The sequence below is a fragment of the Mycena indigotica genome (assembly GCF_014461135.1).
Source record: "Mycena indigotica strain 171206Taipei chromosome Unknown Mind.scaff0014, whole genome shotgun sequence".
Classification (NCBI taxonomy): domain Eukaryota; kingdom Fungi; phylum Basidiomycota; class Agaricomycetes; order Agaricales; family Mycenaceae; genus Mycena; species Mycena indigotica.
In genome coordinates this window covers 306,970-323,285 of record NW_023503013.1, presented here as the reverse complement: position 1 = coordinate 323,285, position 16,316 = coordinate 306,970, and the positions used below count along the sequence as shown (strand labels likewise).

General features: G+C 50.0%; 5 protein-coding genes across 5 annotated transcripts; 2 read left to right on the top strand and 3 right to left on the bottom strand.

Annotated features, from left to right (window-relative positions):
- Positions 1-92: 92 nt before the first annotated feature.
- MIND_01300500 (Ubiquitin family protein) lies at positions 93-1,532 on the top strand (the record flags this gene model as incomplete). The annotated part of the gene is made up of 5 exons (XM_037369465.1): positions 93-233; positions 287-472; positions 528-940; positions 995-1,195; positions 1,241-1,532. The coding sequence occupies 5 exons, from the start codon at positions 93-95 to the stop codon at positions 1,530-1,532; spliced, it is 1,233 nt and encodes a 410-aa protein (XP_037213963.1).
- A 7,985-nt stretch (positions 1,533-9,517) lies between these two features.
- MIND_01300400 (uncharacterized protein) lies at positions 9,518-10,481 on the bottom strand (the record flags this gene model as incomplete). Its single annotated transcript, XM_037369464.1, has 3 exons — positions 9,518-10,167; positions 10,219-10,381; positions 10,440-10,481. 3 exons carry the CDS (start codon positions 10,479-10,481, stop codon positions 9,518-9,520), a joined length of 855 nt encoding a protein of 284 aa, XP_037213962.1.
- Positions 10,482-10,940: 459 nt separating this feature from the next.
- On the top strand, positions 10,941-12,077 carry MIND_01300300 (HMG box domain-containing protein; the record flags this gene model as incomplete). The annotated part of the gene is made up of 3 exons (XM_037369463.1): positions 10,941-11,736; positions 11,785-11,831; positions 11,880-12,077. The coding sequence occupies exons 1-3, from the start codon at positions 10,989-10,991 to the stop codon at positions 12,075-12,077; spliced, it is 993 nt and encodes a 330-aa protein (XP_037213961.1). The 5' UTR covers positions 10,941-10,988.
- A 218-nt stretch (positions 12,078-12,295) lies between these two features.
- On the bottom strand, positions 12,296-13,875 carry MIND_01300200 (Zip-like iron-zinc transporter; the record flags this gene model as incomplete). The annotated part of the gene is made up of 8 exons (XM_037369462.1): positions 12,296-12,588; positions 12,636-12,833; positions 12,877-12,952; positions 12,997-13,346; positions 13,398-13,432; positions 13,478-13,592; positions 13,645-13,731; positions 13,782-13,875. The coding sequence occupies 8 exons, from the start codon at positions 13,873-13,875 to the stop codon at positions 12,296-12,298; spliced, it is 1,248 nt and encodes a 415-aa protein (XP_037213960.1).
- A 244-nt stretch (positions 13,876-14,119) lies between these two features.
- MIND_01300100 (uncharacterized protein) lies at positions 14,120-15,169 on the bottom strand (the record flags this gene model as incomplete). Its single annotated transcript, XM_037369461.1, has 3 exons — positions 14,820-15,169; positions 14,738-14,773; positions 14,120-14,687 (listed from the first exon to the last, which is right to left on the bottom strand). Exons 1-3 carry the CDS (start codon positions 15,092-15,094, stop codon positions 14,120-14,122), a joined length of 879 nt encoding a protein of 292 aa, XP_037213959.1. The 5' UTR covers positions 15,095-15,169.
- Between the last annotated feature and the right edge of the window lie 1,147 nt (positions 15,170-16,316).

The window sequence follows — 16,316 nt, the reverse complement described above, 5'->3', positions numbered from 1 at the left end:
TTGAAGGCAAATGCGCCTCATATAGATGCAAATTCGTGACACACCCTTCCCTTTCCCTTCTCGTTCCACGACCAGGACTCAGATTCAGCGAAATGAAGGTTATACCGGGTCTCGTCTATCTCCGTCTCCACGAAAAGACCAAACTGGTCCTTGCTAAAAGCATGCGAGAATCATACGACGTTCGAGAATTTGTTCTGCGAAGCCGGCAGCGACTAACCAGCTTGAATCCATTTGTAGGCCGTCCTTCGTGTTGTCAACAGACACTTCCCCGAAAACGCGTGGCAAGGTCATTGAGATCAAAGTCGACCTCGACAACACCAGTGTGGTGATCACCCCTGAAGCTTGGTGTTACTTTTCCGAATCGCGCGATGGCATGACGGTTCAGTCATACACTATTGAAATCGGCGCCAAACATGAAGAATTCCCTCCGACTCCGTCTGTCGCTTCCGCATCAGCGACCCCGCCAACGGCAGTCAACAAACTACTAATCCACATTTTTTACAATGATGTTCAAATGCAATTGAAAGTGTCTCCAACCGCAACACCCAACCGAAGTTCTTACGGCTGCCGCATCCGCATTCAATATTGACGATCCGCGAACGATTTACCTTCTGCATGAAGGCATGAACTTGAAGCTAAGGGGAAACTCGCTATCCCAATGCGGCGTTGAGGACGGTGACGAGCTCATACTGTTGCGGCAACAGCTTGGGGGAAAGCCGGTCATCTATCTACGTGCCCCACGCCAGCTCGATGTGACTGTCCAGCTCTCGCTCGTTCCCGATTGGTCCTTTTCCGCACTTTATCCTGTCGCCCCAGTATCAAAACCCAAGAGTCCTCAACTACATCAAGTTGTCCAATGGGATGTACAAACGGCGATGGATGGAACCATGCAGGACAAGTGCTCGGGTGCTCAAGTCAGCTATCTTTTCTGGGAGGCAACGTAAGCGGTTTTTTTTCTGAACGCGTCGCAAGTACTGACTACTGGCGTTGACAGGACCAATCCACCCTCTGGTCAGATATCGCCCCCCTCTTCTCCCACTCTCCGCGCTTGCGAAGACTTCAGACCTGCAAGTGCGAAAGATGCATTCAAAACTTCGGATTCGGTGGTGTTATCTGTGAAAGATGTCCCGCTCTATCTTGACGCCACACTTATCGAACTGGGACTTGACACTGAAGCACGCACGTCCTTCATCACGTATGTCTTCTCCCTGAAACGCTACTCTTATTCAATTTGGTTTAGATATTGGCTTCCAGCCATCCTTGAGCACCAACATATCCTTCTCTCGTTTGTTCCACAAGCGTCATATGACTCTGCTGCCCCTTTGTCGCTCACTCCTTCGCCCGATGTATTAACGCGGGTCTTTATGATCTTTTGTGGTCTTGAGCTGGATGAAACGGCTGCTTGGGTGGGGAAAGCTGAACGACCCGCGGAAATGTGGCGGGGTGTTTCTGGTGTGCCTGAAAAGCATCTCCAGTCGGACCCATCCTTATTTAGAGTGTTGGAGTGGGGTGGGATGGAGGTTAAATCGTAGATGGATCCGCAACCTGACGAGGCTTTCTGATGCATCAAAAGGTTTGCGAGCAAAGTATTTTCGTATATATTGCACTACTGCCACCTAGCTACCATATTGTTCATACGATCGTTCAATTCTGAATTCTTCAAAGACTAATGCTGATGGAATATTTTAGCGTGACAACAGTAACAGCAACAACGTCCCCATCAACTTTGTTTCATTATGCAGACTTCGAGAGAAAAAATGGGGTCAAAGAGTCAACTGTTCTCCAATAATCTCTTCTGTTAAGGTCCATAACTTGGCTGCAATGACCTATGTCATAGTGAGCACAGCAGATGTCACCAGTACTCCTCGTCGAAAAATGGCTGCACTCACAGGGTCGGTAGCGTACGCAGCTGCCTTTTCAGTTGCAACAACTCCGTCCATGAGGTACGATCCCGGCTTATCCCCAGTGAAAAGACCCCGGATTCGGGAAGGATGTAGTGAGATAGAAACAAAATGAATGTGATGGTGTACGATAAGACGGGATAATCAGTGATAATTTGGCTGAGTGACTCGACCAATCTCTTTCCATCACTGTGCTAACTAGCCTACCGCCTGACACGACTCAGAGATCTACTCAGACTTGTGTGTACACATGGTATACAAGCCTTTGTGGATGTATAACCTATACTAATAACAATGCTTCCAGCCTCTATGGGCAGACTACGACGACGGATATGTGTTTGCAGACGAGAACCCAACAAAATATCTCTGCAAGTGTCCTCGCAGTTGCCGGGATGGTGCGAAGGTCTCAAAAAGCACTTGGTTTCGCCATCATAGAACCGCGACTGGCGCTGTGGGCGATTCCGAAGAGCAATCGCGGCCGTCTCGTCGAGCAATTCCAGCTCCCGTGTCAACAACTGCTGGGAGTGCCGCAGCAAGCAAGCAAGCACGTCCACGGAGTGATTCCGAAGAAGGTTACCCAGGCCACATTGAGGTCAGTATAAATCACTAGCCTTTCGAAGTATTTGACTTACAAATGGTTCAGTTTCAAAGCCTCTCGATGGAGCTTGATTTCGAGTCTGGCGAGAACACAGTCCCCGAAAGTGTTCAGCTATTTGATGACTCTTCGGTAGGATACTTCTCTTACTCTCTTGCTCAACCTTACTTATCAATGCCAAAGATTTCGGACAACTCTTTGAATCTGGACGACATTGATCAGCTTCCCGATCTGCACTCCGACAACGAGGATTTGCAAATGGAACCACTTGCAAGTCTTGCAAATCCCGACTCGGAGAGTGAATCAGACTCCGACTCTGAGTCTGTCTCTTCCTCAACCCCAGCTGCAACGAGCGAACCCCAGGCCAACGCTTCCATAGGAGTAGAATCTCCCACAGTCCCGCCCGTTGCTGCCGCCACCGCGACCACCACTGCCGCCAGCCGGTAGCGCTGCCTCCCCGGTTTTTTCAGACCCCCCCTCGTGGCGTTCCATCCCAAAAGAGAGTGTGAAAGTCGAAAAACTGCGTATTTCGCTCGCTTTTATTGAAGCTCTCGAAGGCGCTTCTCGCAACAACAGTCAATTAACGCCTGATGATAATATACGGCTGTGGAACCCACCTCGCGAACTGCCTGATATCAGCAACCCCGCAACTGGTCAAGCACTGAAGACATTCATGGGTGCAGATGCTCCGATTACGGTGGAAACCTACAAAGCCATACGAGATGCAGCAATCGAACGCCACCCAGAGGACACCTTCCCATCATACTACGAAACCAAGAAGACGCTGGCCGAGCTTACTGGTATCAGCCCTATTGAATGCGACATGTGCCCAGACAGCTGTGTCGCGTACACAGGTCCTTTTGCCCACCTCGACAAATGCCCATATCCCGAGTGTGGAAAGCCTCGGTATGACGAGTTGAAGCTTGCGAAGGGGGTGCGGGAAGCGTCTGCAAAGTTCTGGACAATTCCGATTGGACCATATCTTCAGGGTCTGTGGCGCCACCCAGCGACAGCGGCAGAGATGAAATACCGCCGAAATCGCCAAAAAGCGTCGCCTGCCGAATGGAACGATATATTCGATGGGTCGGACTACGATACACTTGTGCGCGAAGGTGTTATTCAACCAACAGACATGGTGCTACTCTTTTCGATTGATGGCGCTCAGCTATATGAGCATAAGACGTCCGATTGTTGGATCTATATATGGGTAATTTTAGATCTTCGACCAGGTCTTCGGTACAAAAAGAAGTTCGTTGTTCCTGGTGGTTTTATACCAGGACCACATGCACCAAAAAACGTCGACTCATTTACTTTTGTCGGCTTTCACCACCTTGCTGTAATTCAGCGCGAAGGTCTTCCAATCTGGGACTCTTCGGCCGAGCCTGGCTCAGCTGAAGAGTTTTTTATCTCTTATGTCTATCTTCTGCTTTCGACAGCAGATGGACCCGGTCAACAACACATGAGCGGCTCCAACGGACATACGGCGCGCATTGCCTGCCGGTTTTTTTGTGGCCTCCTCGGGCGTCATCGGTTTCAGGCACCACAATATTATCCTGTCCTGCTTAAGCCTTTTGATTCGGCATATGGAGACGACGAACATGCTGATGTAAATATTTTACAAGACTTGCGGTCGTCGCTCTCATCAGCAGAGTCGATTGCAGCATACCATTCCGCAATTGCATATCTATTAACTTCTCGCACTCAACGCGAGTATAAAGCACGCCAAACACAGTGCGGATTTGGGAAGCCAAGCCTTCTCTCTGGTTTACCCCGTTGTCTTGGCCCAGTCCGTGTCTTCCCGGCTGATTTAATGCATTATATTTTGAATATTGGCGACTTGCTTTCTGGCCTCTGGACCGGCAAATTAGATAAGGTATATCTGCCCGACAAAATCGAAAGCTGGCCATGGCGTGTTCTGATTGGACAAATCTGGATTCTGCATGGTGCTGCTGTCGCTGCCACCCACCATTTCTTCCCCGACAGCTTTGATCGTCTGCCCCGGAATCCACAGGAGAAGATTAACTCGGGATATAAAGCCAAGGAATGGCAACACTGGCTATTTGGTTTGGGTCCTGCACTGCTCTATGGGCTTTTACCGACACCATACTGGTTGAATTTCTGCAAGCTCGTCCATGTGATTCGCCTATTGCATCAACGCTCGATCTCAAAATCTGCTCTTGTTACTGCCTATACTCTTGTTCTTGAATTCACGTACGAATTCGAAACACTATACTATCAACGCCGCAGTGATCGTCTCCATTTCATACGACATAGTATCCATACCCCAATGCATATGGTCCAAGAGGTCCAGCGCGTTGGGAATCCTATTTTATATGCCCAGTGGACGCTCGAGCGCACTATTGGTAATCTTGGTGCGGAAATACGACAGCCAAATCACATGTTTGCAAACCTGTCCCAACGTGGGCTTTATCGTGCACAGACTAATGTGCTGAAGGCAATGGATCCCAGCTTTGATCGAAGTGGAATCAAAGCTGCTGACCTTCCCGTGGGCGCAATTGACATTGGTGACGGCTACCAGCTTCGGCCCAAGATTGATACTGTTCTTCGTCCTATCACTGTTGCCGCCGAGCTTAGTGCACTCAAGCAATACTTGGGTCATGCTTGGAATGTGTCCTTTGATGACAGCAAGCACAACTCTCGCATCGCCCGATGTGCTCGCCTTTCCCTTCCCAATGGTAACCAAATTGCCCGGTCTCGCTGGGGTGAGAGCGATGACAACCGCGTCACGCGAATGGTCAAGGTAAGAATGAATAATATGCAGTACTACCAACACAAGGCTTACAAATCTAGATTCGCTCTAACTTGCCAGAGGGATTTGAAATTGCTGAGGTGCTCTATTACTTCCGGTACGAAGTCCACGAAAATAATGCGACCCCGTTGGCTATGGTTTCTGTGTTTGGAATTCCCAATCGAGATTTGCTCCGTGACTCGTACAACACACTCTGGGCTGCAAGACCAGGAGAGGCAGGAATTAGAGTCATTCTTGCCAAGTCAATTATCTCTGTGGTTGCGATGATTCCATTCCCGTCCAACCGTGGTGTGTCAGCAGACACTGAACAGAAACTAGAAGGCTTGCATTTCTTGTATGAAAAGATGGGTCTAGGTAGTGAATAAATAGATTGAGCGGTAGAGCAAGCGTATCGAATACAGTGTGTGTGACTGAGTGACTGCGTGACCGCGATACCTTTTCTTCCAACGTATTCATCTCTTCCTGCCCACCATGTACGCTAGCCATGGTGGGCCTGGCAGTCACCCTTTCTTCCAATATCCACCTATTAGTCCCTCGTCTATGTCTTCCCCCTCCAGTTCATCACCAGTTCCCTTTCCCGCATCGAATATAACACGCTCATGGCCAACAAACTCAACTGCATCTAACCAGTCCAGCCCATCTCTCGACACACAGTCACTTGCAGGGGGTGACGATATGTCCTCTCTCTCAAGCCCTCTAGGCCAAAGCTTACGCAATTTCTCTGCTTCAAGTCACAGTGGATTCGCAAATGGCTCTCAGCTGGTATGTAGCTGTCTTTTATGTATTTCATACTTACCGCTGACATTCCCTATCCAGTCTGGTCATTTGCGGCGCACCAGCAGCCTCTCGCTTGAGGTTGTTGCAAATCAGGTTGACACGCTCTCGCAAACAGTGATAGTGCTGAAAGAAGATATTCTGTAAGTTTTCAGTAATTCACCGGACAATTTGTGACTTTTTGAGAGGTCTAAACTCGATGTTATCTTGACTGCCCATGGCAACAGTACTCGCAACCCCAAAGAAGCCATTTGGATACATGATGGCTATGTCGCATATGACCTCCTCCCACGTATTGCTCCGAAATCAGCTCAGCTCAACAGCCTCAAGGTACAACACCCACAAATCAAGTACTGGGAGCCGAAGGATTTTAAACCCGACACAAATCTTGCACCAAAGAAGAAGTCAGGACGGTCCGCTGGTAGCACCGACAAGAAGAATGACATCAACAACGATGGGAGATATATTGAGTTTGCGGATGGAGAGGTTATTGGGGGTTTGGAGTTTGGAGAGATACGGGCTTTATTGAACTGTCTTTTTGCGGACATTCTTTCCGCTGGAAAGGCAAAGGCTCGGATGAACTTGTTGGGAGAACAAGTGATTGGAGCAATGGTTTACATGCTCGAGCGCCGTTTCCCTTACCTTGGGCTTTGCACCGACCATTGGAAGGCACTTCGTGTCATTCGCGGTCGCTATCGCTTCTGGGCTGGGCCACGTGTCAAAGCAGGCGCCATCGCAGATGACGATGATGCAGGAGATGATGAAGACGATGAAGATAGTGTTGCAACAGGGACGAAGAGAAAACGTGGAAGCAATTCAACGACATCCAAGCGTGCACGCATGACAGGTATCGTGTTCTCTCTCTATTTTGCTAGATGTTTTACTTCTGTTGCTAACCTGGCCACAGATCCAACGACAGATTCTTCTCTCCTTCAAATCTCCGCGCCACCTGACGACCACCTTATTTCGATGTCACCGCCATTGCCATCACCACCGCCTGCAGATCCTATTTCTCGTCCACCATCTCCGAGCGCTCTGAGCAACAGCCGTCGCTCACCGTCTCCTCTTGATGTTCTGTAAGCAGCTCAGAAATGAATAGAAACTGGGCATGTCTAACATATACTTTCAGCGCGACTGTTAATGTACAGCCGCCTTTGCCTCAACCTACGACCTTACCTCTGCCGCCACCTCTACCTCCAATTTCCTCTCCACTGCTTCCAAATCCATCTCAGCCTCCGCAAAATCTGGTGCTACCTGTCAATGTGTCGAACGCTTCCGTGCGGGGAGGTGCATCAAAGAAAGTCTGCAAGCCGAATCCCGCTCACTTGACTGCAAGGTATGTTGCTATCATCTCCATTTCGCATTCCAAAACTTATGTAACTCAGAAATCTCTGTCTCGCTGTGTATGCGGAGGATGTCGGCGGCACTACACCAGAATTCGGTGCATACTGGAAAGCCGCCGAGACCAGCAATGCTGTTATGACTCAAGTAAGTGTTAGTTTTGCTGCTTTGCCTCTCTGACGACCGTTTAGGCCTATGAAACTTACGCGAAGGAACTTGTATGCTCCATATATCTGCTATATCGACAGCTTCTCATCCAACCACAGAAATCTCAGAATCCAAAACCGACACAAATTCCGGCGACAGACGCCATACGCACTCGTATCGCAGCAATCCTTGCACCACCACCAACTTGATAGCAATACGTAGCACGTTGAATATATACCATTTGCTTCCAAAGCATTCCTCAATGTCATGTCTGCGCAAGGAATAAAATGCAATAGATTGAAGTATTTGTACAAAGCATCTCGAAACATTCCAAAACATGCTTGTTGTATAGTCAGGTGCTCACCATGTACAGATGGAATAGATTGAGATGCATTGGGGAAGAGCTCATTACATTCCGGTATATATCCTGCAATATCATAAACGAGTGTCAGACTGACAATGAGATGAAATCAAACGGTTTCATTTGTGAAATGTCAGCAAAATCTCTTTTCATCTCACTACATCCTTCCCGAATCCGGGGTCTTTTCACTGGGGCTTATCTACGATAATCAGGTTCATGGCAGCAAAGCACTAGCAAAGTGGGAGCTTACCGTCGAGTCGAGGGTCAAATGCAGCGACAATAGTGCTACCAAAGGCCCTCAAAAACAATGCCTTTTCGCTCGCATAAGAGTGTACCCACGTCGCTGCTCCTTGTGGAAGGCTTTTCCAATTGATATAGGGGTTTTCTTTGGGTTTGCCGTCGTCGGTGAGAATCCCCATTTGTTTGTAAACGGGAGTAATGGCGATAACTGCTCGAACAACATCAACAAGTAAAAATAGCTTCAAGTCAAGCAGTACTGACCCCCGGGATGCAAACTATAAGCCTTAAGCTGGCCATTTGCTCGTCGGGATAGCTCTATGGCCATCAGCACATTCGCGGTTTTGACCTCCGCATAACGCTTAAACAGGATCATCGTGTTACCAGCGACCGAGGGCTCGTCCCCAGTGCGAAATTTTGTGAAATCGATACCGGAGTCGCCGAGCCCTTGTGCGTGTGACTGACTGGAGACAAAGATAACACGAGGCGCCGGGGATAGTAGAAGCATGGGCATAAGAAGCTTGGTCAAAAGGAATGGGCCGAAATGTGCTGTGGCTATTTGGATCTCGATGTCGTCTTCAGTGAGGTAGTATGACCCCATGGTAGCCGCGTTGTGGATAAGTACCTGTCTTCGATGGGTCATTTGAAACTTGAATAAAACCACAAATTACATCAAGAGGCCCGTGAATCTCAGCCGCAGCTTTGCGAACGGAGGCAAGTGATGACAGGTCAAGCGAGAGTGGCATGATATCTGCCGAAGGGAACTCTTTCTTGAGAGCTTCTTCGGAGAGCTTCAAACTAAGCATGTTGTGTAAAAAGCACTGGGATGGACTGATATTGAGCAGCATACCGTTTTGCATTGTATCCAGTGATAATAAGCAATTTAGCATATGGTGCAAGAGCGCGGGCAGCCTCGAAGCCTATACCATTGATAGACGTTCCAGTGATCAAAACTAATGCACCGAGTGAAATTGCGTCGCTTTACTGAATAAGAAGATACCATTCTTTCCGCTGATTTGTTCTCTCAATGCGCTAGAGACGTCTTGTGCAGTACTAGCTTCGTTGAAAACCGGGAGAGGAGCAGTCATGTTTGACTTTGTGAGGGACGCAGATGCCTTTTGACCAGTTTATATACCCTGAGCTTGGTAAGTGAGTGGGTGCCATTTCGAGTAGTCCAGCGCGCGTCGGAGTCCTTAGTGAGATAGAGACAGGGTCCAATAGTCAGCAAAGGATCTCTGCATTGGTGTCGAGGGATTGACGGGTCAACGGATTGTGGGACCAAATCAGGAAGAACTTGAATGCTTAGTTATCAGCGGTTTGTTTCGGGGTGCAAAGGTTGTCCCGTCATGTATCTTGAAATATTACACGTACAAATACAAAGTGACCAAGACCTAGTAGCAGCCCTCTGTTCGCAACCACAGTGCTAATTGGCGAACCAGGCGTGTAGCGGAGGCCTCCAGCAATTCGTCGCGACTGCGCTCCGTTTCGACAATTGTGCGTTTGTTTCTTCCATGGGGACCCATGAGAAGGCCAACCCTTCGAGGGGAAAATGAAATAGCCAGTGAGGAAAACGGGATCGGCCTGGCTCTGACTGGTTGTTTGCCTTTGGATCGGGTCGGAGAGGGTGGAGTACGGAATACACCGGATGTTGGTGACGGCGCAGCATTGCTTGGTGGAGCCGCTAATGCAGCAGACTCACTAACAGCGACAACGCCCTCTTCAACGCCATATATGCGGACAAGGTCTTCAAGACGACTGCGCGGTTGCGCATGGTCAAACAAGTCTTTGAAGGACTCGTCTCGCTCGAGATGGAGTTCAGATTCGTCTGCCCAGACGTCCTCCCGCACCTTGACGGCGATGAAGAGGTCCAGGGTCGCAGTTTCGCGTTGAAGAGTGCCCAGTCGAAGATCGGCTGGATTACTGGTCGACGCGAATGGAGACTGGGGAGAAGTGGGGAGAGGGAAGGGATCAGAGCTGTAGGGCGAACGAATCAGGGAGTCGTAGGCGGGAAGGTAGGTGGAGCGCAATACATGCATGGAAGCTTTCATCGTATTCAGCACTCGGTTTAACATGTTCAAAAGCACGCACGCACCAACGTAGAGGGCTCGATTTACCAGCCGAAGGCTAACGGATAACCAGTACAGAGTCTTGCGCTGCCGCTCCTTGCTACTCTCATTTAGATCGGGCGTTTGCGGGAACGTCATATGAACGATCTGAAGAAGAAGATGGGCTGGGAGCGTGGACAACGTTGTTGGCTGTCTACTGTGAGGAAATGGCGGAGGTCCATTGTTGTTCGCCTGGTCCGGAAAGTACGGGGGTGGGGGGAGGCTGCATCGTCTTTTCGTCGATAATCATGGTGTCTTAAGGAACGACGTAAGAGCGCTATATTTGGAAAACTTCGAGCTGCGGAGCGAGTGAACCGCAGTGAGGAAAGCCGCAAAAGACACGAAGGGTCAAGCACAAGCTAATTCTGTCAGGTCCGAGATCACCCTTGTTGACACGAATCGCGGAGGCACGTGCACAAATACGACAGCTTCTTGTGCAGTGCATTGTTGTGCCTTGCAGCCAAAGAAAAATTAGATCGGAGGAAGGAGAGATCCGACATCGAGTTTAGGAATAGCAGCCCCAGCCAAAAAAAAACAGATGAGCCATCGGCCAATCCGAAGATGAGGGCGAACTGGTGGTCAAAAAATCTGAATTGCGGTGTCCAGAAAGGCGCGAGAAAACTCTCAATGAGAAATACGATCCGAAAACAGGTTTCGCCTTTGTTCGGAATCTGCCAACACAGATTTGTAACTCCCATCTAATCCTCGTTTCTCGTTCTTTGTCGTCCACCCAAATTCGTTGTTGGCTTCGCTCACAATGAGCGTCGCTCCAGGTGCCCCCTTGCCGACTGCCTCGTCGTCGTCGGCGCTGCCTCCAAAAGCCCCCACCCCCACCGAGACCACGACAGCGACTCCTGGGAGAGCAGTGGCATCGACTAAAAAGCAGGCCACTGGACACATCCCCCGTCCAAAGAATGCATTTATTCTCTTCCGCAGCGAGTACGCTCGCAAACAGCAGCTTACTTCAGCCACGTCCAACGTGGAGAGGGAGAACCAAAACGACCTCTCTCGCTCTGTTGGCAAGGTGTGGCGGGCGATGACGGACGCGGAGAGGGCACCATGGCATGTTTTGGCTGACGAGGAGAAGAAGAGACACGCGGCCCAATACCCAGGGTACAAATACGCCCCTCGACCAAGAAAATTACCACCATCGAGCTCAGGTCCCCACACCATCTTGCAAAATCCGATAGCGCGGGCCATTCCAACAGCCCCTCGGACGGCTGGAGCCGTTTCCTACCAGCAATTCGCTCCCTCGCAGTCAACATTCTACTCTGCTAGCCGCCCGCGTGCGACATCTTCCTCTGCGCATCAGCCTGTCCGTGTCAAGCCGTACCCACAATCTCAAGTTCGCTCTTCGCTGGCCCTGGAGGGGCGGAGGATCGACATGGATTACAGTCCTTCACGGTCCAGCGATGATGACGAAGACACTGACGAATTCCTCGATGACGATGACCCGCGGCCTACTCTGAGTAAAGCATGCTGGAATGTCGAGCCAGAGTCCCACAGTGCGCATTATTCTTCCCGCAATCTCTTCACGTCTGACATGTTGACAGCATTCGGCTCCAATCTCACTTCACCCTCAAGCACCAGTCGAAGACAAGTGCGCCGTCCTTTCTTTTGAATTCATCTTTTTAACTTGGACACGTAGTTATCTTCTGAAGGGTCACTCTCCAGCATAAGCTCGGGCCCCTCACCATCATCTGCCTCTTCCTCTCCTTCCCCTCCAACTCCGACTCCGCGAACGCCGCCCGATCGTGGTCTCCCACTCAGCTATGACCCTACAGACAAACGCGCAGTGTTCAGTCACATTAGCGCACGCGAGTCGTCAGAGCGGTCGACTGCATGATACTTTCTCTCCTGGGATCTATTGTAACACTCCTCAATGTACACGAAAGCATCATAGGTAAAGCAGGTAAAAGCATTGCGTTATTATGTATTCTGTGAAAGTGAATGGAAACGGCAATCACGCATTCAAATGAAACCCTTCGTGAACAAACGTGGGGCTTGGGAAGCACAGATAGCTACAAAAGTTATTTACAGGTTACACGATTAGAGTCTAATGGTTTACTCCCCCAGCGAAACAAGCACCATACTACCCACACCAGCTAACAGGCTCCCTAACGCCAATGCCCGTCTCCCAGCCGAAGCGGGCTTGCCAGAAGCGTCTGGTTTGTCGTCCTCCTGCTCGACATCATGTGAGTGGCCACCATGTCCATGTGAGTGGCCCATTCCGTCCTCGAGGTTCCCGTACACAAAGTCTGCCGCAAGCATCTCGACAGTCGTCGCGTATATCAGCATCCCTGCGGAGACAGCAGACATTATCCCTTTGATGAGAAGTGTTGTAGCCAGGGGTTTTGCTGGTGAAAAGATCAGTTGGAGAGAAGGCGATAAGGAACAAACAAACATTTGGCACTCTGCCCATTGAATGCGGCAACACCAACCGCAAGCCCAAGAGGTGTCGTAAGTGCGAAAAGAAGGGAGAGCGTGATGGAGAACCAATCGCGGCGGGGGTGGTGCTTTGCAGGCGGTAAAGAGGCTATCCGGATACCAAGCGACAGTCCCTCGAAGAGCTGATGAAATATGATGGCAGTGAGTAGCGAAGCTGGTGAAATTGAGTATGCAACAACGAGAGAAAGACAACACACTAAAGTCGCCACCAGTCGTCAAGGCCAACGTCAAACCAATGACTAGTGAATGCAGCATAATTCCCAGTTCAAGAACCTAAACCCGTTAGTGCGTTCAGCGATCTCGACGGGTAAACTCACAATGATTCCAACCATCTGCCTCCCTCTCCCAATCGTAGGAGTTGGCTCATCTGCCTCTGACTCGGCCACATCTTGCGGGAGATGGACGGGAGCTCGGTCATGGTTCGCTGTTGTTACACATATAGACAACAACCGACCATCGTGTCGGCTAAGCGGGCAGTGTCTTGGTGGAGCGAGGATGGCGGCGACATAATCGGGGTTGGCTTTGGAATGCACAGGAACCAATAGCGGGGTCGTTTCCATTACTATGGGTTGGGGAGAGTGCGGGCGCGAGGGTGGAGCGGAGATGGCGGGAGATGAAGGTGCTGAAGACTCTGCATGGAGGAAATCGACGTAGGAGGTCGATATATCTGTTGCCATGTGGGTCAGGGAGGGCTGGTAGTGACAACTGCATTACGCACATTCGACGAAGAAGATGAAGAGCAAAGAGCTTAGTCTACGCAAGTTGGTGAGCATCCCAGGACAAAAAAGTTGGACGTACATTATTAATCCGGTTTGCTCGCCCACTTTGGGATACTTTTTCTTCAATATCGGGTTCTGAAGGTGCTCAAACGAGTCTTGTAGCAGATGGCAGAAGGCAGTGGATAGGATGACGCCTTGGAAGTCAACAACGATAAGTGGTCTGGCACGAAATATGGTGTCGCTCACCAGTCCCAAAGTGCTTTCCAATGAAAAACGCGACATGCGGTATGCGTAGTAGCCGAGTCCGTTTGGATATGCTGGGGAACGATACAGCTAATGGCCAACGTCAGCTTTCTGAACGTTAGCGGACGCAAACCGCCAACCAAAGAGCGACAGCAAGAAGATTCCAAAGATGGCGTATATTTTGGGCGTGTTGTTCATGGGTTTCCCAGCGAGGACAGAGATGGAGGAGGACATGTCCCACAATGAGGTCAGAGAAGATAGCCAAGTCGGCTGTGACGCCGTCAAGGGAGGAGTAAGAGGACCGCACCAGTCCTTCTGTGATCGCCAGCTGGCCAATCACCCGCTGTGGATTTCTCGCAATCATGAGTTATCTGATTTCCAAAGCACCAAGTCTTTCTGAGCTTTGGACTTGATAGTCGCAAGTTTCACAACTACAAAGAGTACATGTATGGTACTTGATGATGACCATCTCAGAAGTTTATCGCCTTGCTCGCTTTCTAGAGCGTGTCTCGATCGGCGCAAGCTTTGTGTCAGTATCAGTGCTCTGCGCTTTGCGCTTCCGTTTCCCTGCTTTTGAGATGGACGGCTCGGCTGGTTTGGAGTCTGGAGCAATGGCGCGCTCTTGAGGAACAGCGGAAGTGCGATGCCGTGTCGTGTTGCTCCCCGACTGCTCTTCAACGGCCTTCGCTTTTCCTTTTCCTTTGCCCTTCCTTTTTTTGCGTCCGGATTCGTTCTTCTGCAATGACGGTATTTGCACCTCTGTGTCCGGTTCTAGCTCTATACCGTTCCACTCCTCAGCGTTGACGTCTTCTGGAACCTCATCCGGGACAAACTCGACGATGTATTCGACCTCCCTCGAAAAGGCCATAGCGTTGTGTTGGAGCTCGAAAGGCTTGTCGCCAATGTAGCTGTTTCCGTCGACGACAGCCTCGATTGGAATCTCCAATGCGTGGATATTGCCTTCCTCGTCTTTGCCTTCCAGGCTGAGCGGTGGAGGTAGGTCGGCTCCAGGATTGACGTGTTCCGTCAGCGATATCGGTCGCTCGCTATTGGGAAAGCTCAACACGAATGAACACAAAGTCTTGTTGCGGCGCACCGTTCTGTCAGGGATAATACCCGGTAGAGTGCGAGTCTGTCTGAATTGGAGAGCGTTCCCATCTGCAATAGCAACCCCATACCTCGAGTCAATAATATCATTCTCCTTCAAGCTTTTCGGCAAGCACTCCAACACTTCGTCCAAAAACTTCCACACTTCCGAGTCTTCGTCGATTCCTTCGGGTGGCATATCTAACAGTTTAGAGACATTGTAGGACAGGGCGAACAGCTGCATGGAGATGTCCTGCAGGGTGGGTGCTTTCTTGCTGAGACGGGCCATATAGGAATGTCCTTTCGGCATTTCGGCTACAACGCTGGAGGCGGACGCGTTCAGCGACTCTGGAGTGCTTCTGCTCATGGTGGTAGGTTTATGAAGACGCGCAGCGATGCAGGCATGGCTTTTATTGTTGTTGTGCTTTGACCCAAGTTCCAAGCGCAACTGTGACAAATGTTGTGACATGATGATATCAGAGGATATCAGTTGCAACAAAACCTTCACCTCCCTTTAGCAAACTTCGAGGCGTCATCACTCTGCGTAAGAGGATACAGCCTGCTTGAATTCCCCGCGCCTTCGCGTGTCGTCAAGTTGTTTCTGACACCGACGACTCACAGCTGGCCATGGATGTAGGAATATCTTGACCTGACGCGAGATATGGTTGCGGCTCACCCGCACCAGCACCAGTCTGCAAACTCAGTTTGAATCTAACCATTTCCAAAAGGCTGACTCTTTTCCTCTTTTCCGGACTGGTCACTTCACGGGCACGCGTCGGATATGCGAAATACGAGAGGCCAACCTCGACTCCGACGTTGACCATTATAGTAATGCAACAGGTTCTCTGCTAGGCCTTTTATCTGCACCTTCACATAGCACTTCTAATATGCGCTCACATCGACTAGTACATCTCTTCCACATACTAATGCCAGGTGAAGAACCCTTATTTCCCTTTTCTTTGAAAAATATCTCAATCTATGTAGACCTTGCGCCTTGAAACGTGGCACGGTTGCAGTCAGAGATAACCATTGCGAGGTTTGAGTCGCTTCCAATCGTTATATGTAGCTTCCTCATAACCGGGCTCTCCGACGGACGGTAACCGGGCTTTCCGACGGACGGCTTACAAAGGACGTTAGTAAGTCTTCCCTGGCTGAGAATAATTACTTGACCTGACTTCAGATAACATGCTGTACTTGGAAGCCACTACGCCGAGTCTTTCATTCTGAGATCACTAGTCAGAATGACGGTGACACCTTCACTCGTTGACCTTTTAGTTCAAGCAGTGGCAGGTATTCATAATGTATTCCGGCGAACTCGGTATACCCTCTCTTAATCGTGCGGCAAATAGGCGCGCGTCTTCCGGCAGACAAGATGAGAGCGTGGAGCTGATGATGTGCTGAATAATCCTCTCCGTCTGGTTGCGGTATAAAAATGACTGTGTGGATCGAAGAAGCCCACGCAAACCGACTGAAAGATGTCGCTTCCCACCTTCACCCAGAGTAGCACTGCGCAAGAAGTCGCTAGTGCACTGAAGAATGAAATATCCCGAAAGAATGGTGAGCGGATTCGCCTACTAGTACCCGTCCAG